At 37.5% G+C, this 27,821-nt stretch overlaps 1 protein-coding gene across 1 annotated transcript in view; it reads left to right on the top strand.

The window, feature by feature from the left end:
- Positions 1-27,821, top strand: part of LOC138188305 (beta-1,4-glucuronyltransferase 1) — a 61,469-nt gene that overhangs the window by 30,241 nt on the left and 3,407 nt on the right. Inside the window, exons 2-5 of the mRNA XM_069129946.1 lie at positions 16,371-16,917; positions 21,458-21,835; positions 24,921-25,256; positions 27,152-27,394. Coding sequence (XP_068986047.1) covers positions 16,552-16,917; positions 21,458-21,835; positions 24,921-25,256; positions 27,152-27,394 — 1,323 coding nt within the window. The 5' untranslated portion in view covers positions 16,371-16,551. The remainder of the gene's footprint in view (positions 1-16,370; positions 16,918-21,457; positions 21,836-24,920; positions 25,257-27,151; positions 27,395-27,821) is intronic.

Here is a 27,821-nt window from a genome sequence, read left to right as displayed (position 1 = left end):
GTTTTCGAGAAAATCGACTTTGAATTTTCGCTCGGTACGCGTGCACTTTATCGCGTCTCGTTATAACAGATCTCACCGTAGATCGTCGTCTCGATGGAAAAATTAAAAAAAAAAAAATTTTTATTAACCACAAGTTACCAACCACCCTGTAGATAAACAATGTTTAAAATTAACTTTCCTAATTAAATTAATCGCAGGAGAAGATAAAATAAAGCGACGAAATGTACGAAACGTTACGATGTTACGGAACACGGAGAAACGATAAAGAAAGATATGGCCAGTTTTTACAGTTACACTTTATATCGTAAATTTCAAGCCGTAGTTGCCTTGTTCACGCTTATTCCGTGACTAAACAGCCGAAGGCAAATTGCACGGTGTAATTAACAGAAATTTTCAAACTAAAAACAACCGGTCGCATCCATGTTTATGGACGATAATTAATCGCAATTTCCGACAGCCGGGCGCCAATTCTAAATATTGAACATGGTATTTATTATGCTCGTAATTATCCGCGATCGATGCCAATTATTACATTTCACAGAAAGAAATGTTTTTCGTTGTAATTTCCATCGCGTGCACTAGTCGCGTGCATTTGCCCACGTGCACGTACATCACGGTGTAATTGCTGCGTGCAATTTATTTTCTACTGAATATCATAGAGATGGTTGCTTGTAATTTGCGATTAATTCAAACTCTGACAGGATATTTAAATTATTAGTTTAAAAGAAGAAATGTAATTAGGACGAAGAAGGTCGAATTGTTTCGTTTATCGTTGGATAATTAAAGTTAAGCTTTTCTGTTAACGGGAACATCACAGCATTGTATTTAATTAACGAACAAATCCACGATATAATTTATGAACAACTGGCTAATTACGCGATGTAAACTGATTCATTAAGGAAAGGAGTTTCCGCAAAGTAACAAAGTTCTTTCAAAGTGTAATTCTAGCTTAACTCAAGGTTAATTCAAATCTATTCTATTGAGTTGGCAACTAAGTGATTGCGGATTCTGTCATTAGATGGTATTGACAAAATCCGCAATCATTTAGTTGCCAAGCCAATAATTCTAACTTGAAGGGAATCGTTCGATCGAAGACTGGGTGAAAAAGAATTACTAGAACGTTCTTTATCTTATCGTAAGAGGAAATAGTAAAGAATTAATAAAACAAAAATAGAATGCTTCTGAGAAACGAAAAATGATATTAATAGAAACTCCTCCCCCAAAAGTATAAAACGAGACGTAAGAGGGAAGAAAGATAAATAGCAAATGATAAAATTGATAGCGATATTACTATCTTCTCCGTCTTAGAACTAGTGTGCAATGAATCAGTCAAAGGATGTGTTCGATTAATCTTTTCATTCAGTGTTACTAACCTACCTTATATTCAAAGAAGATTTTCTTAACGTTTTGCGGACTGGAGACGTAAATTCGCTTCTTTCTTACGGGCTTCATACGGCATCCGATAAAAATCTGAACTAAAACAGTAAGTTAAATAAAATAATAATAATAAAAAAGAAAAAAAAATTAGAAAGCAATGGATGATGTAAGGGAAATGTTACGAATGTGCCTTTACGTTACACGCTCGAATAATACGAAACCGTTATCGGTATATTACGATACTGATCGGTCGGTAAGTTGCTTGCGACTTTTAACGAATTTGATAAAATAATACATTTTTCTTAGTGCCTTCGACTCAAAGTCGATTTTCTCGAAAGCAGAGGTTCGAGTGAAAAAAATGTATTTCATATTCCATATCCCCTCCAGGTTGTACCGTCGACACACCCTGTATATATAGTTATATATTATATTTCATGAATATAATTAGAAATTACTACAGAATCTATTTCTCTAGTCGTGTTCATAGAAAAATGAAATTCTGATATACCGGTTACGCTATAGTACGATATACAGGGTGGTTGGTAATTGGTGGTACAGGCGGAAAGGGGGTGATCCTACGCGAAAAAAGAATATAGAATAGAATATAGAATACAAATTTTTTTTTTAATTTTTCCATCGAGACAACGATCTACAGTGAGATCCGTTATAACGAGACGCGATAAAGTGCACGCGTACCGAGCGAAAATTCAAAGTCGATTTTCTCGAAAACAAAGCCTCGAACGAAAAATTTTTATTCTATATTTTCGACTTATTTTTTCGCCTAGAATCACCCCCTTTCCGCTTGTACCACCAGTTACCAACCACCCTGTATGTACGATGTTATGGCATAGAAAATCGATTAACGTGCCAAAATGCCACGTGGCTCGCAAGTTCCAATGTGTTTCCCAAGTTTCACCTGGTTTCCTCATCGCTCTGCCATTGTATTCTATCACTGTTTCATTACATTGTCAGCCAACATTCTATTCATAGCAATTACCACTTCCCATCATAATAAAAGCCCGAGTTTAACCTTCTTTCGATCTCTTACCTACTGCTCCTCCTCTCCAACTGAACTCAACTCTGTTCGTACTTCAAATTAGAATTAATTAGACGCTCGAAAAGGTAGCCTAAGCTGCTTTGCGTAAAGTATAAAAATTATCGCGTTAAATGCAACTTTGACGGTACAAGAATCGTTTTCTTTTTTTTTTTATTGTTATGACTTTGATTTTTAACTTTGACAAATTTCTTCTTTCTTTTTGCACCGGGTCAGGACGGACCTCCAGCGAAGTTCTGTCCGCTTCTTTGAATCTTCAGCGCTTTGAAACAAATGTTACGAAACGACTGGGTCAGAGTGGACCCGGACGCTCCTTTGAATTTTATCGAATTTAAATGAGGAAGAAGTTAGAATTCGAATTTTCAAAATAAATGACGTATCCAATATCGAACGTACGTTCAGCGCTTTGAAACGAACGTTACGAAACGACTGGGTCGAATTGGACCCGGACGCTCCTTTGAATTTTATCGAATTGAAATGAGGAAGAAGTTAGAATTCGAATTTTCAAAATAAATGACGTATCCAATTTCGAACGTACGTTCAGCGCTTTGAAACGGACGTTACGGAACGACTGGGTCGAATTGGACCCGGACGGTTAAAGCATCGTCGGTCTGTCGATCGTACGGGAGAAAAGATTCGATTTCTTGACTTGTTGCCTCTTTCCAGGCGAAACGGTCAGGATGCGTGCAACTCTGTAATTTCTTGGCCGTTGCCTCGATAATGAGGCGGTGAGTCAGTCGTTTAACACTAGCCTCGTCCTCGACTCGGTGTGTTCGATTTTTGCTCAGGGGACAAGCGAGCGTAGAAGTCTGAAATACGCTGGAACAATCGAACAAATAAATTCTTATCGCGTCAATTTGTTAAATAAATCCCTTTTTCGATCTTTTGAGGGGGGCGGGGAGGAACTTTTAAAATTAATTTTCCACGCCTTCTTGGCGTCGCTCTTTACGTAATCCTGTCCTTTTTTAAGTTTCAAGAAAACACGATATCTTTCGTTTCGATTTTACTCTGAAACTTTATAAATTAAACTGTATTGTTAATTTCAGTTAATTTTATTCAATGCGTGTCAGCAGATACAGATATATTGCATTTAGAATTGAATTTTCATTTAAACATTTCTGACATCCAATATGCTCGGTATCAGAACAATTTGTTGATCTTTCATTTCCTTTAGCTCCCATTAATTTTGAAATGCCAGTGACAATCCATTTTTAACATCCTTTGTATCTTACGAGGTCAAGAAATCACGGCTCTTATTGTCAGTTATTGTCAGAAATCTAAGCGACAAATAATACAAATTGAATCGTTCCTCTCAGTTATCACGTGGTCTTACACGGACACTCGTATAGTAGATGTATCCCTGCTCCATAATTCATTTCATCGTTACACGACCGACATGTACACGTGCTTTTTCATGGTACGCGACACCAAAGCGTGCATCGATCCCACGACGATCGAATGGAAAAAACGTAGATAGGAAAATGGCCCTAGACAACTTTCAAACTACCTTGTCTGCGTTTTTATTATTTCACGAGTAATGATCGTAGCGAGGAATTCGAAAAATTCCCATCATACTAAACCGACTATAACAAATAACTTTGAAGATTTTTGCGTTTCGTTTCGATCAGAAATCGTCGTTATAATTCATTCTATCGTTTTCTTTAAGCTTTATCTGTTGTTCGTTATTCGAGTTAGAAAATAACGTGGATATTTTATTTGAATATGCATGACAAACACACCTACGTAGAATACAAATCGATCGAGATCTTTTGTTCGTTGAAAACGATCGTCGAAACGTACGAATGTCGTTAAAAGACAGTCTCCTGCAGATTTCTTCGCTAAAAAATTAGTGTAGCTCCCTCTAATAGTGGTTGATATCTCTGCAAAATTTTAGGCCGGAATACGCAGCAGTTTCTTTGGAAAAAATTCCAGAAGATTTGGACCTGGACCTATCGTAGGTCCTCCGCAACTGTATAACGCTATAACTGTCCTCCGCGACTAGGTATAATCTTCAGCCTTTCTCGAGGTTTGATAGGTGAACTTGTAGTAAATATCTCAGCAAAATTTTAGGCCGGAATACGCAGCAGTTTCTTTGGAAAAAATTCGAGAAGATTTGGACCTGGACCTATCGTAGGTCCTCCGCAACTGTATAACGCTATAACTATCTTCCGCGACTAAGTATAATCCTCAGCTTTTCTCGAGGTTTGATAGGTGAACTTGTAGTAAATATCTCAGCAAAATTTTAGGTCAGTATACGTAGTAGTCGGTTTGGAAAAAATTTAGGAAGATTTGGAACTGGGCCAATCTTCGCCCTGGATTTGATAGAATTGGTTAAGAGCCATAAAATATATTCGATATTCGTGTTTCGGTAACAACGGTGACAGCCTGAACGTCGTCGCCCCCTTTCCTTTATCGATAAAACTTGCCTAATTCAGGGCGGTGCTATTATTAAAAAAGCGAACCGATGAGACGTTTGAATTCTCGCAAGAGTGCAGCCTGTTACGCGCCCCTAGCACCAGTTCTAATTTAGAGATGGGTGGGATAACCTGTATTCATTCGGTGCTATCAACTGACCTTGCTTTATATCGTACGCGTTGACTATCGCAATTTCCTTAATATCAGTTTAGAAACGCGCCTTTATCTCACAATGGATGCCCAAGCACTAAGGGAAGCGTATGATGATACTCCTCTATCAAAGTTAATTGCGTTCGAGTGGCACGAATGGTTTAGAATTGCGTGCTCGATGGAACAACCCATTGTACCGTAGAATTACTTTCTTAAAGCTTTTTTAGTAGATAAATTAGACGAATAGCATGTAGATCTAATAGGCGAATGACTTTAGTAGATTTCGAACTAATAACGCACCTTGTGCGTCGCGTGTTTTCTAGAAGTTACTAGATTTTCACTAGACCATTAGATCTTTGTTTTAACGTTTGTTTATTTTGATGTCGTCACGTTGCCATGTTTCCGGTCGATGAAAAATATTTGAATTGGGTCGTAGGTTGTTTGGTTATTACCTGGGATATCGTGATTCAGAAAAGCAATATTTCAGTACGAAACGTTCACGTTTCTTTGCTGTTTCTGCAAAAGAGAACATAACGATACGTAAGTCCAGTTTTACTAAAAGTAGATACGCTTGTCATGATTTCGTGTCTTAAAAATAGGCATAAATATTGAGAATGAGAGAATCAAGCGACACCCTATATATTTTCAAATAAATCCCCAGCCACATAAGAATTGCAACCAAGAAATAACTAAGAAAAGATGTCAGAAGGAGCTAGATATTTATTTGTGAGCTAAGAATCGATCCAACTAATCACTTTCCAGACCTTCGTAGTTTGGCTTCTTAGAGCTATCGTTGCTTCCGGGTGAAAACGACATTCGTTTTTCGCGATGGGCTTCGTTGCAGGCCTAAATCAGCACTGGTACCAACGGCTCGTTAATGAAATAGCCACTGTTCGAAAGGAAACGTTCAATAGTCACTAACGATCACAGTTGGTCCAATTCCCTAGCTACCGATAGACACTAGAAGTGGCAATTCGATGGCCTAAATTCGAAGTCAAAGACGTGTGTCTGCTCGTGGACACGTTGATACGTACCTAATGTTACCTTGTAGAATTGTTCATCTCTGATTCACGCTACAAACGATAGGTTAGTATGCTATGTCGTTATAATGACTTCTAGCGTTAAATGGAAAAATAATCGTATTACTGGCGTAAAATTATTTTAGTACGTTGAAATCAATTTCAAAGTATAATAGACCTGTATTCTACCTTTCAACTTCTTTGAGATTGGAAATATTTTCATTTTAGAATTTTACACGCACGCGTCGATATTGTCCACAAATAACCTACAAATTGTTTTAGATTAAGAAGATAACCTCGAATTAAATTCGTGGTTAATATTTCACAATATTACAATGTTATCTAACACTAACCTTACCCGGTCAGGTGACCGGTTTCAAAATTTGATCTATAATTAAAAATTAAAATAACAAATTTTACGTAAATTCTTATATTAACAAAAATTGAGAAACTGATCAATCAGGCAACATAAGAATTTACCTAAAGTCAGAGGAACAAAAGAAATAGCAATGAACGTAGAATTTTAAATTAAATATTGAAACCAGTCGTTTGACCAGGTCTGCTAAGGTTAGTGTCAATGATAATAATATCTAAAAAAATAACCTTCGTATAAATAATCTACGAATAATACATTAATATCTGTAGACAACGTCGCAATGATATTTCACACTTCATTAGGACGAAAATAACTCGATCGTTCCAATTGGTCTGAAAACCCGATAGTCCGGATAGGAAAAAGAACCAGGCGTCAAGTAAACCAGAAGCTTCCGGTATCAATTTCTTGCGGAGATGAAACGGCACTAGGGAATTCCCAATTCCGCGGAAAAGAAACCGTTCCGCTATTATATTTCTAATTGAATTCCTGGTCGATGCACGAGATAGCTTTCAATATGATAACAAGTCTATTACCAGGCATTCAGAGTACTACTAATATTCTTTGCATAGCAAAACACAGAGACAGATGGAAGAGTGGAAATACCAGAATAAAAATACCAACCTAGAGAAAATTTAATGAAACTTTCTTCGGAGAGGTCGAACGACTAGTAGATAATTCTCTTCTGGTGGATAATGTGATTCGAGCGGCGATGATGTTAGGTTAGGTTGGGTTGGGGATAAACGTAGGATTGAACAGAGTTTGAGGTTATACATCGAGTTAATATGGCGATGAGGAGAGAGTTCCTGTTTCGTTTCTGTAGTTGGCGTGTGGCATTGGTAGAAAGTTTTATTTTATTCTATAATTAGAATCATTTAAATAATTGTAATTTTTAATTAGACGCGGTCCGAATGCTAATCTTCTTCAACCTTTGGAGTTTCGACAAAATCTTTGAAATCTTCCGTCACGCGCTTGACACTGTCAATTAGACAAAAAATAATTCCAATATTTTACAATAAGATAGATTACAATTAAAGTAAATATTTAGAGTAATTAAAGTAGAATTACGATTAAGCACGATTTTAAAAGGATAATTTTGTTACTTACCAGCCTTACACTTGTCATTAAAAATCACCTAACCTCAACCTAACCCCAATTAAACAGAGCATTTAATTAGAAAATCGGAAAGTACGTAAACTTAAAAGCTGATTAGAATATAACCTCCGAATCTCATCAAAATCTTCCTCAAGTTTCGAGGTTTCAAAAATTGGTGTCTTTTATCGTACGCTCGAAATTAGCAATTCGTCGAAAATATAATTACATCGTTTTACAGCAATACAGGAAAACCACTCGTTTGACGAAGAAAAAGCAGATTCGTCATTTTTGTGGAATTTAGATAAAGATCTTTCTAAACTTTCAAAATTTCAAAAAGGTCATTAGAAACCTTCTATCGTACGCTTCAAGCTACCAATTAGTTAAAAAATTATTTCCATCGTTCCACGTTAATCCGAGAGGGCTGCTCGTTTGACGCAGCACTCGATAATTCCAATATATTTGACAACTAATCCAGGAAAGCTATCTAAACGAACGTAAGCCGGCTACCATTCGGCGCAAAGCAGATTTTCATCGAAATCATATGAAATTCCAATTAGAGGCAATTTCAAAATCACAATTCTATTAGCGATCACCCGGTATGCATCTCGTTCTAATTTCGTTAATGAATTCTGCTTTCAACGTATCGATCTTGATCGCGATTCGAAACGCCCACGACGTCCGGCCGTCCATCCGGCTGCTTCCGGAAGTAGGCGTAGGTGACCGAAATTGATACGAAGGAACACCGAATCCAGAAGTTCTCGGTTACCTCGTTGTCGTCTACGTGTTCTATCGCTGCTATGTTCAGAGGCAAAACGCCGTTTCGCGTACTACGAAACAATGTTATCGGTTTTCGTTCGATAGTAAAGTAGATACACGTACCTTCTGACGCACGATGGCCGCGCGTCACGGTAGAGTGAAGATAGACGCCTTAGCGAGAAAGCTGCTCGTTTTTTGATAGACGAAAAATTTCATATTACGCAATAGAAATATCTCTACCGATAGTATCTCAGAAACTGTTTCGATAGAAACTTTGCAAGTTTGTTTGTTTCTAAAATTTCTGCTCTCTCTATATACAGAGTGTCTCATTTTTATTTTGCCAAACAATGTCGATATATTGTACGATTAAAAGACACGAAATAAATCATTTCTACAGAAATTACCTGAAACATTTGCGTACAGTGTAACGTGAAATTTTCCCGAAACTTTAGCTTCAAATATTTTTATAAAAATATCCCTATTAATATATTCCATGAAAAGGTAATTTCCACGTAACTGTTTCTATTATCATAATATTTATAAAAATCTTATTTTAAGTACCTTGGTCGCTGTAATTACCGGCAGCAGTAGACCGATAACTACGGTATTTGTTTTATCTTTACTTCGTTAATTTTACAACAGCTCTGACTTGATTCACTTATATACGGAATGTACATAGAAGAAAGAGAGAGAGAAAATTTTATTTGTAGGGGAAGAGACGGGGGAGGGATTCATTGCCGCTGAAAGCTCGGAACACTCGCGGGGAGTTTGATCGTGGGAGATAATGTGGTTATCGTGTGCGCCTGCATAGGAAACCATTAGGGGTGATGCGCGAAATTTCACCGGAAGCGGGATAGCCGCGGCCTTTCAACCCGAAAAACAGCCTTTTCATCGACGAGTTTACAAGTTTTGCCATGTTTGCGTGTAAATATCATTTTCACAAAATTAATCAGAAAATTTCTGAATAAACGACGATAAGAGTATAAATATTACATACTTACGCCCGTTTTTCAAGTTTTGGAAAAATTTTTGAAAATTTTCTATTAAACGCTCGAAGCTACCAATCGGTGAAAAAAATAATTCCGATGTTCCAAATTAATTCATTTTGACGAAGGGAAGGGAAATTGATCAAATTCCATGCGAGGATGTACGAATGTTTTTCGATTTTCAAAATTCCAACATATCTTTAGGAATCTTTTGTAGTACATTTACAAGCAATGGGTGGAAAAAAAAATTCCAATATTCCAAATTAATTCATTTTGACGAAGGGAAGGGAAATTGATCAAATTCCATGCGAGGATGTACGAATGTTTTTCGATTTTCAAAATTCCAAAATATCTTTAGGAATCTTTTGTAGTGCATTTACAAGCAATGGGTGGGAAAAAAAATTCCAATATTCCAAATTAATTCATTTTGACGAGGAGGAGGAGAATTGATCGAATTCCACGAAAAGGCGTAAAAATCTCTGTGAATTTTTAAAGTTGCAAAAATTCTTTGGGAACTTCGCTTTCATATACTCGACGGTGTACCAATCAGCGAAAAAAAAATAATTCCAATATCCCAAGCTGACCGAGGCATATACAGCCGCTTTGAAAAAGAAAAACCAGCTTCGCTATTCGGAAAAATATTTCGTCGAATATTCACAAATTTCTGTAAACTCCGATTCTGTTTAAAAAAATGTTTCGTCCTATATTTGTGAATTTGCAATAAACATTTATTTATAAAACGGTTTATTTATATTTATATCGTTCTATTATATATACTATAATGCTACAATTTTACTAAAAACAGGAACGTCATTAATATTATTTCTTTTTTTTTTTTTTAGTTATTCACCGTATTTTTACACAGTCCTCGTGTTTCGTGTTTTAAATACAAGAATAAATAAAATATACAAATTTTTAACGACCAACACTGTTTGTCGGTGTTTGTTTCAGCATTTGCAATTTATCTGTTTTACAATATATAAAACATAAAATTTTAAACAACCAATATTGTTCGTCTTATTCGTACTTACAGTCTACTTATTTTATAACCTCGCTGTATTCGTTCGGCTCTTACGCATCAGGTTTCCAAGATCTTGCCAACATAGCCAGTAGAGCGTAGAAACAATTTCTTTCTACTTTATTCGCTTTCTACGCCATCAGTTTAGAACGCAGACGCGATTTTCTCTCCCCTCCTCTGATGATCCTCTCATTCTTATCAACATAAATACACGCTAGTACACATCGTGTACTTAGAGCGGCGCATCCTCTGCGGAAGTGCATATTAATATTGTGCATCACGTTGGCTGCGCGCGACAAGCGAAATTGTTTTTAAACAACCCGCCGGGCTTTATCGCCGGAACCAATCGTAATGGTTAGTGGGAAACGAGTTACGATTTACGATTCTTGGAACGTTCGAAAAATACATTTTCAAGTCGATAGCTTGTCAGATCATCAGCAGAATAATATGAAATAGCATTGAGAATAATAATTTATTTTTATCTAAATTCCATTAAGTATATTTCTTATCGTTATAGCCTGATAATAATCTCTAAATCCTTTCCAATTTTCTTCCCATTCCCCCAACCTGTACCATAACCTCAAATGGAATGAACAATGGCTATTCCTATAAAGGAATTGTTGTTTGTCGCTTGGGAAATCTAATTCATCCTAAGTTTCGGTAAAATTAGATTACTTATCTAACTCAGATTTCATTCTGTATGATAACGGATGAATGATTATCCCAAACTTAGCCTGCATTTAACTGTGTAAAAGAGAGAAGGAAAGAGATGAATGGTTTAATTCAAGTCGAACTTATATCTTCGAACAGACATGTTTAGGTAAAACAAACTTCACAGAAATTTAACCCAAACTTATTTAAATGTGAATAGCCAAACGCGGAACTGGCCTTAAGGACAGACAAATAGTCTGATTCAAGTGGAGAAACTTTTACCCAAACGTAATTCGAATCTAACGCAAGAGTGTAAAAAGATACGCCGAAATCTAATGGAAATTTAAACCAATTCTAAGCTAACCTAAAATTTAACCTATAAACCTAACCTTGCGTATATGTATAGGAAACGTGATTTCTAGTTGAACTCAGAAATTAAATTGTTCTATCTGAATGAACCTATGATACAATATAAATGAAAGATATAGATAAGCATGGTGTCTCACCATCGTGATTCAAGCTGACAGGATCTTTTTCCATGGCGTAAAGGGAGATGAAACGGCTACTGAAAGCTATTGCCACGATGTGACGACAAATGGTTTCAATGTTGTGCCCTCGACGTATACGACTCACGACTACGTAACATCTCGTGCGTTTGCACGGTAATTGAGTGCTGATGAATCATTCGTATTAACAGTTGCATCGATTTTCTTGCCCCCCAGCTGCGTTACACCGCGATGACTTTGCAATACGACAAGTTCGTCGACCGTCCGTTCGTCTCGTGTCTTCTGTTCGCGTCGAGCGATTAACTATACAGGCTGGCGTAATCGTTCGTCGAAACTCGCGAAACGGTGTCCCATTCTCGCTACTTTCGAAAGCTAATCAACTTCTTATACAACGCTAGATCATTTAGCAGATGAAAAATGTATTATACAAAGCGAGTAGTTAATATGAATTTAAATTGAGATTAAAGGCGACGTGCGTTCGATTTAATTTAAAATAGAATTACATATTACCATAACTTCTCAAAAATGATTAGATTAATAATTAAGTTGAACCTAGATCCAAATAGACCTAAGAGTCGATTGTGGATAAAGAATATATTGGTGAACGATATATTGTACAAAGTAAGTGGTTAATGTGAATTTGAATTGAGATTAAAAGCAACGTAGACGAAATCCAATGAAATTTAAATTTTGATTATAGCCTAAACATTAAATTATAAAATCAGAATATAGGTTAAGTTAAATTTAGATCTAAATATAATACCTCGTAATCCTGTCCAATGGAACAGATATCTAATTCAAAGAGTAATTAAAATATAGTGGAGTCGTAATTTAAATCTATTGAAAATTTAGCGCTATCATAACCTAAGCATAATTAGAACGTAACCGAAGCCTGACCAAAATCTAATCAGGACGTAGCTGTGAACGTAATCGAAGCACATTGCCGGAGCCTGAAACCCTAACCTAAATTTAGCCTTATCCTAACGTTCAATCAAAATCTATATCGAACCTAACCTAAACAATTGAAAAACGCGCTCAAACAATTATCTATCGTCGCAACAAAGTAATAAAGGAACTTGTAACAACAAACAGACGATTTCTCGAGTTATAGGTTGGTTCTTAACCTAAAAAATTAAAAAGCATAATCGAACAATCGCTTATCACATAAAATTCTAAAAAAAAAACTTCTAAAAACACTTTTTTCAAATCGTGTATTATTTTCTAGAGAGTCAAGAAGATTGGAAAGTTATGGAAAAAAGAATGACGAAACTAGGACTGTCCCATTACCGGTTGATTCATTATCCTAATGAAGTGCATACCAAGCTCTAAAATCGGTCTCGGAAACGTCTTCCAGCACGCGAATACTTTTTCCCTTTCTTTTCCCCTCAATTTAGAGAATGTTTTACATAATCAGTTTAAATATCATGCTTAAAGATCGAGAAATTGTATTCCCACCCATTAATTATGTACTTTTTAATGCAACACAGTTGGCAATTATATTCAAGTTTTTCTTAGAGGTTGCGAGTCCCGCCGGAATTTCGATTAATCGAGTCTTCAGTCTCCCATCAGATAATCGAGTTTCTACCGTGTTATTACGCACACATTATTTCTAGTAATGTTATACGTGGCGATCGAGTCGACGTAGAATTTGCCACGATAAACTGTAACATCGAGCTCGAAGGGTTCAACTTCCTCGCTTCTTACGTTTAAATACATTTGCATTAACGGTATCAGAGCATCGGCTGCGAATAATTTATTACGAGTTCGTTTGCATTTAGACAAAGGAATAATTTCATAAATTATTTTAGGTTAGAAAGGGTGCCACGTACTTTGCTGTTCAAAAGTTTCGTACGAGCGCGTCAATAGGAACGGCGCGTGGCAGGTTGCCTGACGCCAGGCGCCTAACTGCTACATTTGTAAACATTAGTTACTCAAAAATGGAATGACTTTGCATATATGTTTATTAGACATAAAATACCCTTTTTAATAACCCACGATTTATCGTCTATAGTTTTGTAAATATTCGGTATATAGTGTGTCTTGAGATAAATAAGAATTAAAAGTTTTACTCGTACAAATAGTAAATAGACTTTCACCCAAAAGACTTCAAGTTTCGGCTATACGCATAACTAAATTTCACCCGTTTAATCGTATTCATCAAAATGTAAATGTTCGTAAATGCTCGCATTCCAATGACACGAATCAAGAAACTACCTTAACCTAAATACCCAATACCTACCCTAACCTATCGGTACGCGTAAATATACCAAAGAATCTCTACAAACAGATCTTCTGTCACGTCCTCGTCTAACAAAAACCACATACCTGCACATTGTGGCGTAAAAAATTGCAAAGGCAATCACGAAGCTTAGCGTAAATCGGTTTCCCCTCCGTTGGATCCATTCTCGGGCAATAATCATCGGAAGCAATACGTCGTTTCGCGTGGCTCCCAGTACAATGTTGCCTAACTTCTTCTACCGACGTGCAATTCAACTTCAGAAACTGCTGTCTGCTGTACATATATTGTATTAAGTCGCAATACAAAGTGCCGCGCCAATTTCAACCCTGCCGTAGTTCGTTGCTAATAACTGTGCACAAGAATTGTTCGACGACTGAAACAGGCCTTTGTACAGTTGCCTGGCAGCGATACAAGGGTAGGAACGACAAAGAGCACGCTCTCAGATAATGCCAGCCGAAAGCAAAGGGGACTAAACGGCGGACGCGTTGTGCATGTGTTGCTGTTAGGGTTTCAGGAGTTACAGTACTCCTGAACTTTGCATGGCCTGCTGTTAATGTATCAGGCAGCTGTCGAATTGCTGTTCCTATATGGCAACTAAGTGATTGCGGGTTTTGTCATTAGGTAGTATTGACAAAATCCGCAATCACTTAGTTTCCAACCCAATAATTACATTTCTTTTTTCAATTTCAAATGAAATCAGCTGTTTTACGTGGATTGATTTCGATTGTTTCCGTCGCCGCTTATCTATGATCTCTGAGACACAGGATGTATCAGATGCATGCACCGAGCACAGTAACTAACCAGCAGGAATTTGCTTCATCCGCAAGATATCATAACGATCGTTATACTTTAGACATTTCATATATTTTTGTGCATTTTCCGCATTACGTGCAATTCTACGCTTTCGTAATTCCTATTCAACGCACTTTTCTCTAATTTACGATCAACCAAGTCGTTGAATACGGCCTCTGAGAAGCTGGCAGCTGCACACTAAACTCACTTACTTTGCAAATCGCAATAACTCGATACCGATACTAATTTAACGCTCGTAAAACGAAACATTAATTTTACGGTTATTTTTCCTATCTCTCATAATGAACCGTGTCGAGCATTTAATGGCCCGGGTTCTTACAATGAAAGCATCGGCATTGCTCGTTGGCAGTCATCGATGCGTAGTAAAAGTGGCAAAAAGAATCGATGCCAACCGCAGAGTGTCATTATCACCGATGGATGGAATTAGGTAACTGAGTTACTAACAAGTCGTTAACGATTCTCTGAGCGGCCGTTTCAGAATGCGTCGCCCTGGGATCACGATCCGGGTTTGTGCAATGGCCAGTGAAATCCACGTAGGCCCGGTAGAAATTATTAAACCTGTTATAGACGGGGTCGTTTGTTGATCAGGGACTGGTTTGGTCACGGAGTTGATAAATCAATAAAGACGAGTTAATTTTAGTCGGATCGTTTGACACTGCCACGAGTAAACCGATAACCCATTAAATCTTGAATGGAAATTGTAATTCCACGAATATAATAAACGAATATAAATGATAAACATGCTGCAATGATTTTACTATCTACTATTTACTATCTAGTATCACGTAAAGTTGATACTTGGATTGTAGTAAGAAGGCTGAGTCGTAACCCAACTACTAATTTTCCTTTATAAAACTTTATTATAAATTTTAACACTTACAAGAATAACACTGAACCGGAGAAAAGGGGTTGTACGAGAACAGCGCCTAGAACAAGAACAAGAACTGCCCGAGCTGAAGTCTCGGTTTATATACGTTTTGGTTTTAGGATGTTGAGGGGCTAGGTGTAGGTTATGATGTGGAGAAGTGCCCGAAGGTCGGGGGTCGATATCCTATCTCTGATGTGGACTAAGGTGCGTCACAGCCTTGGTGTATGCTATGATGATAAGGTGGTGATGTGTCCAAAGGAGTCCCAAGGTCGGCGGTCGATGTCTTATGTTGAGATGTGATTGATGTCGCACTAGCTTCGTGACGTGCTATTTCACAAATATTATCTGTAAGCTCATACAATGTATTTGCGAAGTAGGTAAATATTTGTAAGAAGGCGTCCAATTTTCCGAAATCACTATATCAAGGCACGATCAAGCCACAATCAACTGCATTAAGATAGAATCACAGAGATCACCGAGTAGATGCCATTAGAATCCAGAGAATATGTTGCCAGTTTGAACGAGACTGGCCAGCAAGCTCGAAGCAAGGCTAAAGAGTACTTGTCACTAGAAGAGTGCTCGTCACGAGATCTCAGAGTAGCAATTTCTTAAAACACCTTCAATCCGTAGAATACGTTGCGTTCAGATCGCTGATGAAAGTGCGATATACAGGGTGGTTGGTAACTGGTGGTACAAGCGGAAAGGGGGTGATTCTAGGCGAAAAAATAAGTCGAAAATATAGAATAAACATTTTTCGTTCGAGGCTTTGTTTTCGAGAAAATCGACTTTGAATTTTCGCTCGGTACGCGTGCACTTTATCGCGTCTCGTTATAACGGATCTCACTGTAGATCGTTGTCTCGATTGACGTTATTTTTTTAATTTTTAAAATTTTTTAATTTTTAAATTTTTATTCTATATTTTCGACTTCTTTTTTCGCGTAGAATCACCCCCTTTCCGCTTGTACCACCAATTATTACCAACCACCCTGTACAAAAGAAAAATTGAATTACGAGGAAATCGGCCGTAACGAAGTCTAATTCGTGTTTCAGAGGCCAACCAGAGGGAGGAGGTCGAAGCTGTGGCCAACAATGCTCAGATCCTGATCGCGGAGCATCAGGGGCCCCATAGGGGTGGGGAGGTGGTGGAAGAGAACAGCAAACGCATCCATCTGCGCTTGGTTACGATCTCCATAGGACGGTAACCGGTTCGTGGTCCTGGAGGAGGCTGGCGATGAGCATGTTGAGCATACTACGTAGAAATTGGGCACTTCGGGTGTCGGTGGTGCTCAACATCTGCGTGTTGCTCTACGTGTGCGCCCACTTCGGCTCCTCCGGGCCCTGGATCGAGGAACCGCCGACAAATTGGGCGGCGCCGTTGCAATCCGAGACCTTTGGCGCCGTGGACCTCGTAAATGGTACTCAAAAGGGCGCCACGTCGTCAGCTGTGCCTGCCATCAAGGTTGCCTCGAACAAGAGCGCACGCGGTAACACGACCAGTCTAGCCAGGGCGAGGTTGCTCACCACGAGGCCAACGACCAACGAGGCCAAGGCTGATAACAAGAACGGCGACGGGCCAGAGCACAGGCATAATCAGACGGTGAGTGAATTCCTTCGGAGTTTTTGGCTACGCTGTAGCGAGCAAAAGTAAAGTTCAAGCGCGTACATACGGTCAGATGCAACACTGTATTCGTACACACTTTACACCTTAAAGGGGAATAACACTTTAAACACTTTAAAAACTAACGCTTTGAAGGGGAATAAGTTTGTAAAAGTTGGACTTGAAACTATTTGAGCCCTGTTGAGAGGTTGAGAACATCAGTTCACTGGATGACGCGTGAAAGAAATTTGGAGAAAATTGAAGTTACTAGCAGTGACTACGAGGATAGCACATGGCCTGCGAATGCTAGTAACTTTTATATTTTAGTAACTAGATACTCTTCTTATCATGCGAGTAACGATGCTCAATTCTGAGATGACATTCGTCGTATTTATTCGTGATGCGCGTCGATTATAATTTTGTTTTGCGATCTTTCTTTCACTGTGGCTCTTACTCTTCCCGTTTTTTTTCGCCATTATGTAGAAGCTATTTGATGCGAGTAATGACTGCAGTGATGCATTCTTGTTTAGCTAAATTTCACCAATATGGGCCACCTGAAGCGATAGGTCCAGCAAAGACAGAAGGATGGAAAGGTCAAAGACTGGACTCATGGCAAACGAGAAACAGAAAAATGGCTTGCAATAACGTCTTCCTTTCAGACGAGTAAAGGAAAACCCAATACAATACGATACAATGGTAAAGTGAGGGAACATTCGCTCGCTTAGTGTGAACGCGCCATAACTTGTTCAAAGAGGAACGTTACGATGTGCAAACAATACGCGCATTCAGACTCAAATAATTCAGCTTCTAAGTAAAATTACCATGGAACAATGTGTGCATTATTTTGAAAAGAATAATCTAACGCAAGCTATTCAGCCATCTTTCTAACGGTTCTTTGTAGTATCGCCCATATTTAAGATAATGCCATGAACTAAATAGAACCCAGAGGAGCTAAAAGTGGATTTTTTGAGATCGTCTGGACGAGCTAAATAAATATAATGATAATATACAATTGAGAATTTAAAAGGCTAATGTATCCTGTGCCTCAAAATTTCAACAAACTCATTGTTAGCGGTATACTCGATTTTCCACAAATAATTCCATATTCGTTTTTCCATATATTCCTATCTTAAGCTGCTTACACGTACGCATAGCATAATCGAAGAGAGGTGGTAGAAAATATTGCCAACAAGTTGCAAGAAACAAGTTTTCTTTGACGAGGAAAAAATAACTTCTGCATCAGCGTAGTACAAATTCATAGAAAAACAAAGTGTATCTGTGGAAAACCCGGTATGCGTCACCTGCTAGTTGTAAAAAAAAAAACCAATGTTCTATTCATCTAGACAGCTAGCATGAACAAATGCCAGAAAATATTAACCAATATTTATTGGTATCTACAGGGTGGTTGGAAGTCGAAAATATAGTATAAAAATTTTTTTTTTTAATTTTTCCATCGAGACAACGATCTACAGTGAGATCCGTTATAACGAGACGCGATAAAGTGCACGCGTACCGACCGAAAATTCAAAGTCGATTTTCTCGAAAACAAAGCCTCGAACGAAAAATGTTTATTCTATATTTTCGACTTCTTTTTTCGCGTAGAATCACCCCCCTTCGGCTTGTACCACCAGTTACCAACCACCCTGTATATTTTTCACTATAGAGACGACGTTATGACAATGTAATGTTGTGACTTGTAGCACTGTTAATAACTATTTAGCAAGGTAAATTGCACTTCGATTCCATACCATAAAATGACTAATCCTGATTCCAGAAGGAAACACGTCACTCGAAAAACTGATATTGAATAGTCAATGGTAGTAGGTAGGCCTTGATCAAACCAGATCAAACGAAATCGACTCAAATCGATTATGGTCTTAGACCATAGATTATAAACATTAAGTATCAATGAATTATTCACAGGTTGGCTATTTATACCGTCAACCATAACCAATTTCACGGATCGATCGTTGTTTCGATCAACAGCTCTCCGCGTACCATTTGCTAGCATCACAATCTTGAACAGATTACCCCGGCTTCGATCGATAATCACGTTCGATCCCATGCAAGTAACGTCAATCGTGCGCGTTGCCGCGATAATTGAGCAAAAAACGACGAGAGAAATCTCGTCCTATCGGACTTTCCATCAAACGACTTGCTCGGATCTGGGATGACTAATCCGTTCTACGACATCGTTCTACGTGTTGTGTTTCTGGGTGAAGTTTAACATTGTTGTGTCAACACCATTCTGAAGTAATTATCGAAGGAAAATAGATCCTATTATGGTTGATCGTGCAGTTGGTTTTAATTAAGCGTGGTATTGGTGGTGGAAAATTGATTTCAGTTGCACGCGGAAAATGTGAAATTGATGCCAGGAAAGTGATACTAATTGAGCGTAGAAAGTGTGCAATTGTCCTTGGAAAATTGATTCCAATTGCACGTGGGAAATGCGAGATTGATGGCGGAAAATGGATTCCACATTGGATATGGAAAAGGTGGAAATTGAATTTCAAGTTGATCCTAGATAATTGATTCCGATTGAATGTAGAAAATGTGCAATTGATTCCGGAAAATTGAATCTAATTACACGCGGAAAATTGATTCTGATTGGATGTCGAAGATGTGGAACCGATCCTGGAAAATCGATTGTAATTAGACATGGAAAATTGAATGTGCAATCGATGGAAGAAAATCTATTCACACGGGAAATGGGAAGTATGGAATTGTTGGTGGAAAATTCTATATGCAATTATATATGGAAAATATGGAATTCATCGTGGAAAAACGATTTTAATAGTAAATGGAAAATATGGAATCGTTTTTTTAGAAAATTCGATAATTGGATATGAAATTACTCGTGAAATTTTCCACGTACAATTAATTCTAATTGGATATGGAAAATATATCTTTCACAAGAAACCACTGATAATGATAATACTAAAGAAATTATAGTATATAGTATTATTTATAATTATAATTACTTATTAAATATTTTGGACTTTCATAAAATTAGTAAAGTTCAAAATTAATCGTGAATCCTTTGATTTCGTGACATCGAAGAAATTACGTTTCGACAGGGTCGATGCAAGCTGTATATGACAGGAATATGAGCCAAGTAGAGAGTTCTTGGATTACAGAGTGCCCATCGCCGTGGATATTTTCTGACCCGGCCTTATCTCGCCAGATCTTATCGCGAAAAAAAGTGTATTCTGCCCGTAACGATCGACTTTCATCCAAAATTCAACTGTTCTCGCCGCTGGATGAGAAGTGACTCGACCTCGTTCAAAATCCTGATCATTGGATAAGATCTGTCGACCCTTTCAAGAAACTACGTCAGGTTCAGAAGTGGTCGCTCTTACATTGTCGTATTACATGCACGGTAGTCACGATAACGTTCGTGAACCGAGATTCGAGATACTAGCTGCGACCAGTGTAACCATTTTTAACATTAACTGTATGTTACCTGATTACCCATTCACATGCATAACAGTTCAACATCATTCTAGTAACTGCGTTGAAATTGTTTAATCTACCATGAATATCTGAAGTTTCAAGTTACACTATTTACCTTCGAACGTTTCGAGAAGAACTTTAGTTCGCTGAGCTTGTTGATAATGGGAACGGCAATGACTGGAAAATTTCCATCGGTAAGAATATAAAAAGAGACGAAATTTAAAATAAATAATATTCATGTCCAATTTCGAAACACTTCAAATTACGCCGGATAAGTTTCGTCATCCAGAAGTCTTCGAAAGTCTGTATAATTCACCAATTGTTCTATATACGTAGGTCTAAGGTTAGGCGTTTAAGGTTAGGTTAGGTTAGGTTAGGTTCCTTTTTTTCGCGAATCAAGTTTCTCGCAGTTTCCTGGGGGAGAGTAGAGGAATTAAGTCGCGTAAAACCGGGCTCAGAAGCCGCCTCCTACCGCTTTGCAGTTCAATATTTCAAAAGGGAAAACTTCAACGTATATCTCCGCCCGCCCCCTTTCGCCTTTCCCCATCCCGTCACTCTGCAAAATTGGAGCGAAAGCTTTTACCATCTCCTTCTACGACCTTTCCGATGGATACTGCTGCAAGAAACTGTATCTAACAATAATTTAGTAATAAAGGGGAATGCCGGTAATGTCAGGCGCAAAATTCAGTATAGAAGATTGTGAGGAAGTAAGTGAGGCAACCGTTGTGGTATTATGTTTTATCGAGAATAGGTTCAAGAGTGAAATTGCATCGTGTGACCTGCTTATATACTGTTAGATTGTATTTCATATTGTATTTGTTTCCTATATCTCCATGTAAAGGAACCATTATTCCCTAGGAGTTTGTCTAGGGATCCCTATAATTGACAAACATTTTCCTTTCAATTGGAATCACGTTTTAAGTCACATTAGATTTTCTAATTGATTTTGGTTTGGAATAAGTTTGAAGCGATGTCTTACTTCTCGCTTGAGTCAGATTTGAGGACCAATGTTCTTTGCCAGGGTCAGAAGGCTTAATTTGGTTCGCCTCGGGCCCGCCAATTAACCAATTTGGCATTCCTGTTACAGGCAAAGAACGGTTTGCCGGTCGTTCAATCAGCGATGAGCCTAAAAGAAGCGGTGCAGTGCAACGAAAAATCCTTGGAACCGAGGAGGGCGCAGCGAGGTGATTACTGGGTCCTCTATAATTACGTGCCGATGAGCATAGCGGTGAGATGTTGGGAAAGCGTGACGTACACCACGCACGCGGATTACACGTTCCTGGACAATCTGGAGCCGTTGCTGGAGCGATGGAGAGCGCCGATATCGATTGCAATGCACGCCCCTGGCACAGACTTCGCGGCGACCCTCGACGCCATCAAGTACTCGAGAAACTGTGGCAGCTCTCTGGTCTCCCAGCTGGTCACCTTTCATGTATTCTTCAGCAGCAAACACGTGCCAAAAATGGTGAGTATTAATGACTTCCTGCTTTCTGTATCTTATTTATGTCCTATTTGTTGGACCGATTAATGTTGTATCTACTTTGAATTACTTTATCGTATCTATCCTCGGTAGATCATTATTATGGAAGTGTACGGTTTGAGATATTGGAAAAGTAATAAGTATAATCGAATTTAGGTGCTATTTCAATTTTATTTCTCCAATTACAATGGGTTTCTCTCAACTGCTCTTAAAGATCTTAGAAAGAGCAAATAAATTATTCTATTTCACACAATCCTTAGAGATTTCAATTTACATAAATAAATAAATAAATAAATAAATAAATATTCTCTTACATCGAGTGCTGCTTTCTATACACCTATCAAGGCGCGTTCCCTAACCTCCAAAACCTTCATAGGTTGCTTGATCAACATCTTAGGTTTCACAGCTGAGTAGAATTTTGGTTTCCCATACTTAAAATGAAAGTACTTAAAAAAGGTTGGCATATTTTCTGGTTCCATTATTAAACAAGGACACTCTGGATCAAGAACCGTCTGTTCTCTGAAAATAGGCACCACAGGAGCCACGATCTCCTCTTCCATTTCAGAAACAACCACTCTTTGCGGTATAGGCTCCACAATTTTCTCCGTACGAGTAATCTTCTCAACAACAGGTACGTCAATCTCTTTCGGTGAAGGTTGGACGATGTTTACGTTGGTTTGAGAGCCACCTTGGCCAGGGTGGATCACGTGGACAGTCTTGGTGTGCTGAGGACCCATTATCACGTTTGCAGAAGTTTGATCGCGTTGAGGCTGAATCACGTTCAAAGTCTGAACTCCTTGCGAACCTGGCTGGATACTGAGAGTTTGAACAGAGTTTGGAGCCTGGATGCTGAATGTTTGAAGAGGTTGTGACCCTTGGATGGTGAAGGTTTGGACTTGAGAACCTGGTTTGATGCTGAAGGCTTGAAGAGGTTGTGGACCTTTGATGCTTAGTGTTTGAACTCCCGGAGAACCTGGCTTGATGTTCAAGGTTTGAACAGGTTGCGAACCTTGAATGTTAAGTGTTTGAACAGATTGTGGAGTTTGAATGCTGACAGTTTGAGCAGATTGTGAATCCTGGATACTAATAGTCTCAGAAACTCCTGAATCCTGATTGATACTCAAGGTTGGACTAGATTGATCTTTGATGCTGAATGTTTGAGCAGGTTGTGAAGTTTGAATATTGACAGTTTGAACAGATTGTGGATTCTGGATGCTGACAGTCTCAGAAACTCCTGGAGCTTGTTTGATATTCAGACTCTGAATATGTTGTGAAGGAGTTTGAATACCGAAACTCTGAGCTTCTCCCAATACTTGGTCCATTAAGAATACCGATTTTTTGGATCTTTCGGTGTCTTCTCCAGTCTGTTCTATCTCTAGCTCCTTCTTGTTTAATTCTTCTTTGATTTCTTCTTTCTTCTCCGCTGGAACTGCTTGACATATCGTCAAACCAAGTAGTGAAAGCACGAAATACGTGTTAAAATACATTTTGTTGAATTTTTTATGTATTTCTCCGTGAAACTGTGAAGATCCTGGAGATGAGGCTGGTTTTTAAAGGAATCCACGAGATTTTCTCGGCACGTTTGATATGGAAACCACTCACGTTTTGAAAACACGAGACTGTGCTGACCGTGCAGAATTTCGATGCTATCGGGTCACTTGTTGACGCTTGCCGGTGTATTCAGTTCGGTCGAGTTTCCACTGCGTGACATTCACGCATCTTCCGCTATTTTGCTTTTTATTTTCATGTTGTTCATTGTATTTAGACGTATGTTTTGATGATGTTACTTGTGATACCAGGTCCAGTATTAAAGTCTTCAGATAGGGATCGCAGTGTCATTTGTGTTCCGTCAAGTTTCGGTTGTAAACTTTTTCACAGCAAACTTATTTTTTCTAAATAATAGAAATTTTCGAATAAATAAAAATTTTTTTCAACATTTGACTTAAAAATTGATTGTGTAATGTAATGAAGACTAAATTAAAAATCAAAACTCTAAAAACGTATCAATAGAACAACATCCTAGAAATATTTTAAAAATTACAGAAAATAATAATCTAAAAAATTGGCTTACTTTTTCCTAAGGATCCAAAAAGAATATAAAAAGATAGTTATATAACTCACTTTTCGACGGTCTTAGTCTTAAGAAGATCAGACTAACAACAAGAGCTCAGGTCTATTTCTACCTCTTTGCAATCAAACATTTTACTGTAACATGTTTAAAAAAATTTTTTCAAAATCCTCCTGTCCTCTCACTACCGTTAATAACACGTTAAATCTTTGGTAATAAGTTACAGAAATAGAATTGGACGAATTAAGTAAAGTAAGTGGATAATATTTTGCAAAAGTGAAATGACTTGGAGACAGGCGGCATGAGAAAATAGATTGGCAAGAGAAGCACTTCCTGCGGCTGTACTTTTCTGTGGCGAAACTCTGTTATTAATTCCTTCTGTATCACGACGTAACGTCGATACACGTGCACGTAATTAATTAGAACGCGAAATCACGATTGCGACTCCTAGTACCTCGGAATACGTGTACCAATTACACGTGTGAAGGCTCTACTTTGTTTCCAGGACGACTCTCTTACTGTCGTATTATGCATGCACTGCGGAAAGAAATAAACAGGCATTCCCTATCGGCCGCTGATTGGTTCCACGGTTTAATTACCACTTTCCCGACCTTTCATCTTGTTCCACTTTTTATTCTATCTCGACAGAAAGTATTGCATCGTCTTTCCAATTCTGCCTATTCGATACACATCTCATCTTTTCTACTATCCTCGCCTAGAGTTTTGAAAATGAACGTTCGAGAAAAATATATTCTAGGGAATTTACTAACGTACTAGATATCTGTTTTATTATATTCACTGAAAAAATAACCACCATTATCGTTATTATGAATTTTAAAAAATATTGGTCACTGGAAATTATTTTCTAATAAAAATTTAGGTAACTACAAAATAACCAAAAAATAAAATAGCTATAAAATTGTCAAGTATAACCTTATACATGTACTGTCCAGTCTCTAAGCTGTTATTATAATGTGTGGCACAATCTGCTTTCTGAAATAGGTACCCCCGACCGAGAAAGTTATGTCTGACTCGTATAACTGCACGCTGGGACCACCGTGGGTGAATGTCACGCTTTCAAAGATGTATAAAAACGAGAAGAAGCTGCTGTACCCTGTGAACGTCGGACGTAACATAGCCCGTGAATCGGCGCCGACGTTCTACGTGTTAGCAAGCGATATCGAGCTTTACCCGAATCCAGACTTGCCCGCGAAATTCCTCGAGATGATCAGAAGGAGGGATCAACCTGCCCTCTACAAACCTAACCCCAAAGTTTTTGTATTGTCCATCTTCGAGGTGGACGAGAAGAGTCAACCGCCTAATAATAAAACACATTTGGTAAGTTAGAATTGGAAAACCTTGCAAATTTTTAATGTTAGAAATGAAATGAAAGTATTCTTATTATATATATAAAAACATTTTATATTTTTAATGCTTGTATTTCAGTATTAGTATATACATGTATATTACAATACATGTCTTTAAATAAGCATATTTATCATTTAATCAGATGTTGAAATACTGGAGAAGAAAGTTACTAGATTGTTGCTGTTCTATTTAACTACCATGTCGGATTGTACTTTCGATCTAAAACTTTTATTTTGTGTTAACCTTTTACGTTGTGACATTCGCATACAACCAAATGCCGCTATGCAACCGTTCACTACAGGATTTTATTTCAGTCCACGCACGGTATATCAGTAATATGCAAAATATCCAAAAAGCTGAAGATTAAATAACTTAAATAATTAATATTCTTTATTCTAAAATTTTATTTACGATTAAAACTATTAATTACTCATTGTTACAAGTTAACCTCAATTACATTTACCCTAAACTAACTTAACCTAACTTAATTTCACCCCAGATATAATCTAAATCTAACCTAATTTAATTAGCATTTTGAAAAGAAAAGAAAATGTCGACGAAATCTGCTAATAAGACCTCGATAAAAAAATGCGAAATGTCTGCACCATCGTTATAAAATTTTTATATCATTCTTTTTAAGCTGAATGCAGTGAAATTGCATAATGGAACGTATTTAATTACCGGTAAGAAGAGATCTTCACGTTTTTTAATCAGAGAAATACATTTTGCTGAACTTGGTTCATTCGCATTTGACATTTTAGTTGAAAACTGAACTTGGAGCTAATTAAACGGATAGGGAAGAGCGCAATGACGGCTGCATAATATCCGACAATGCGTTAAATGGCATGAACGCGAGGGTCGTTTAATCAGTGGCGCTTCCTTTGACCGTGGACCTTGATACGTACAATTAGCAGCGTTGCTGTGAAGTGCAGCTGGTCGCTGGCCGCACTTCTATGAAACATTCAATTCAATTCCACCACTTCTATGCACTATTCAATTTCATTCCATTTTTTCAAACGTCGAACAAGCCTTATTTCATTAACCGTGATACACGCTGCCTCCTGCCCCTTTTTTTTCAAAGCATAAGCAGAGAACTGCGCCTCTTCAAACGGTGGTAAAACTGTAATTAGAAACGGTGAAATTATAGTCGCGTAAGAAGACGTTGAACCCGGATACTTTTGTAAAAAATGTTGTAAAACCGTTATCCTTTCGATGAATTATTTTTATGACAGAATTTTATGATTATATTATAACGAAAACTACCTTGTGCAACTAAACATAATGAAAATACTACGCTAAGTGATGTTATATAAATTATAGTATACAATTGAGATAAATCAAAAGTTCTTAAACATTAGTATTTAGTTATATTAGCATATTTAGAAATTATTTAAATTAATAATAAAGATTAATTAAGTTAATCTTTGTAAAAGAGACAAATTTATATGAATTGTGATAAAAGTTTCAAATGTGAAAATCACTTTTTCGTTTCTAAATTTTCAATACTCAATATTACCGTAAATTATATTTATCTATTGTCAATTTCTTGTTAGTAAAATTATGAAAATTATAATAAACAATTTTCAACTTAAGAGTCCTTTTTTCCTTGCTAAAATTTCAATAAATTATAAATTATGAGATAGCCACGCGTTTCTGAAATAAACGGTGATTTCTATATATGTGGACTTCCAACGTATTCTTCAACAACATATATATGCATATGTATATATATATAGTAGTAGATATATATTTATATCTACTTTATATACTTAAAAATATGTTTTCAGAAATTTTGAAAAAGTAAAAAATGTTTTCTTTCCGTATAAAAAATAATGAAATAATTTAACAAATAATTCTCATTTCAGGTTCAAATGCTGAAGGCCGGTACGGCAATTCCCTTCCATAAAAAGTTGTGCTCCGGCTGTCATAACGTTCCTCGAAGTAAAGAATGGCAAGAAGCTCCGGAAACGGAGGAACTTCACGTGTTTCACGTCGGCAAGAGGACAGGCAGTTTCGTTCATTGGGAGCCGATTTTCATCGGGAGCAATAATGATCCTCTGTACGATGAGAGGCTTAGCTGGGAAGGAAAAAGCGACAAAATGACACAGGTACAAATGATTTCCGGCTTATAAAACAGCTTGTGTCGATATAGTCACGACCTACTTTTATTTTTACTCAAAACTTCAAAATATTCGGTAGAATCCCAGGCAATAAATATTTCGCAAAAAATTCATGTATCAAGTGATTCGTTCGTATATCAATATCAGTGAGAAATAATTTGATGTAGAAAGTGATCTGACACTCTCAGAGTTAATCTACGTAGAGAATCTATTCGTCCCTAAATTCGTGAAAGAGTAAACCGTTTATAAAAAAAATATTTCGACATTGATCAATTCTAAAAGAATTTCACGTCATATGCACCAAGTTCATAAACTTAAAAACGGCAAGAAAAGGAAAAAAGGGAAAGAAAAGAAAAATACATACAAGATTTGCTAAAATAAGATATCGACAGTAATTCATGGGAAAATAAAAGAT

The sequence above is a fragment of the Bombus flavifrons genome, chromosome 16 (genome assembly GCF_040668555.2).
Source record: "Bombus flavifrons isolate JBK064 chromosome 16, iyBomFlav1_principal, whole genome shotgun sequence".
Classification (NCBI taxonomy): domain Eukaryota; kingdom Metazoa; phylum Arthropoda; class Insecta; order Hymenoptera; family Apidae; genus Bombus; species Bombus flavifrons.
The sequence above is the reverse complement of the archived record's forward strand: the minus strand, read 5'-3'. Positions and strand labels throughout refer to the sequence as shown.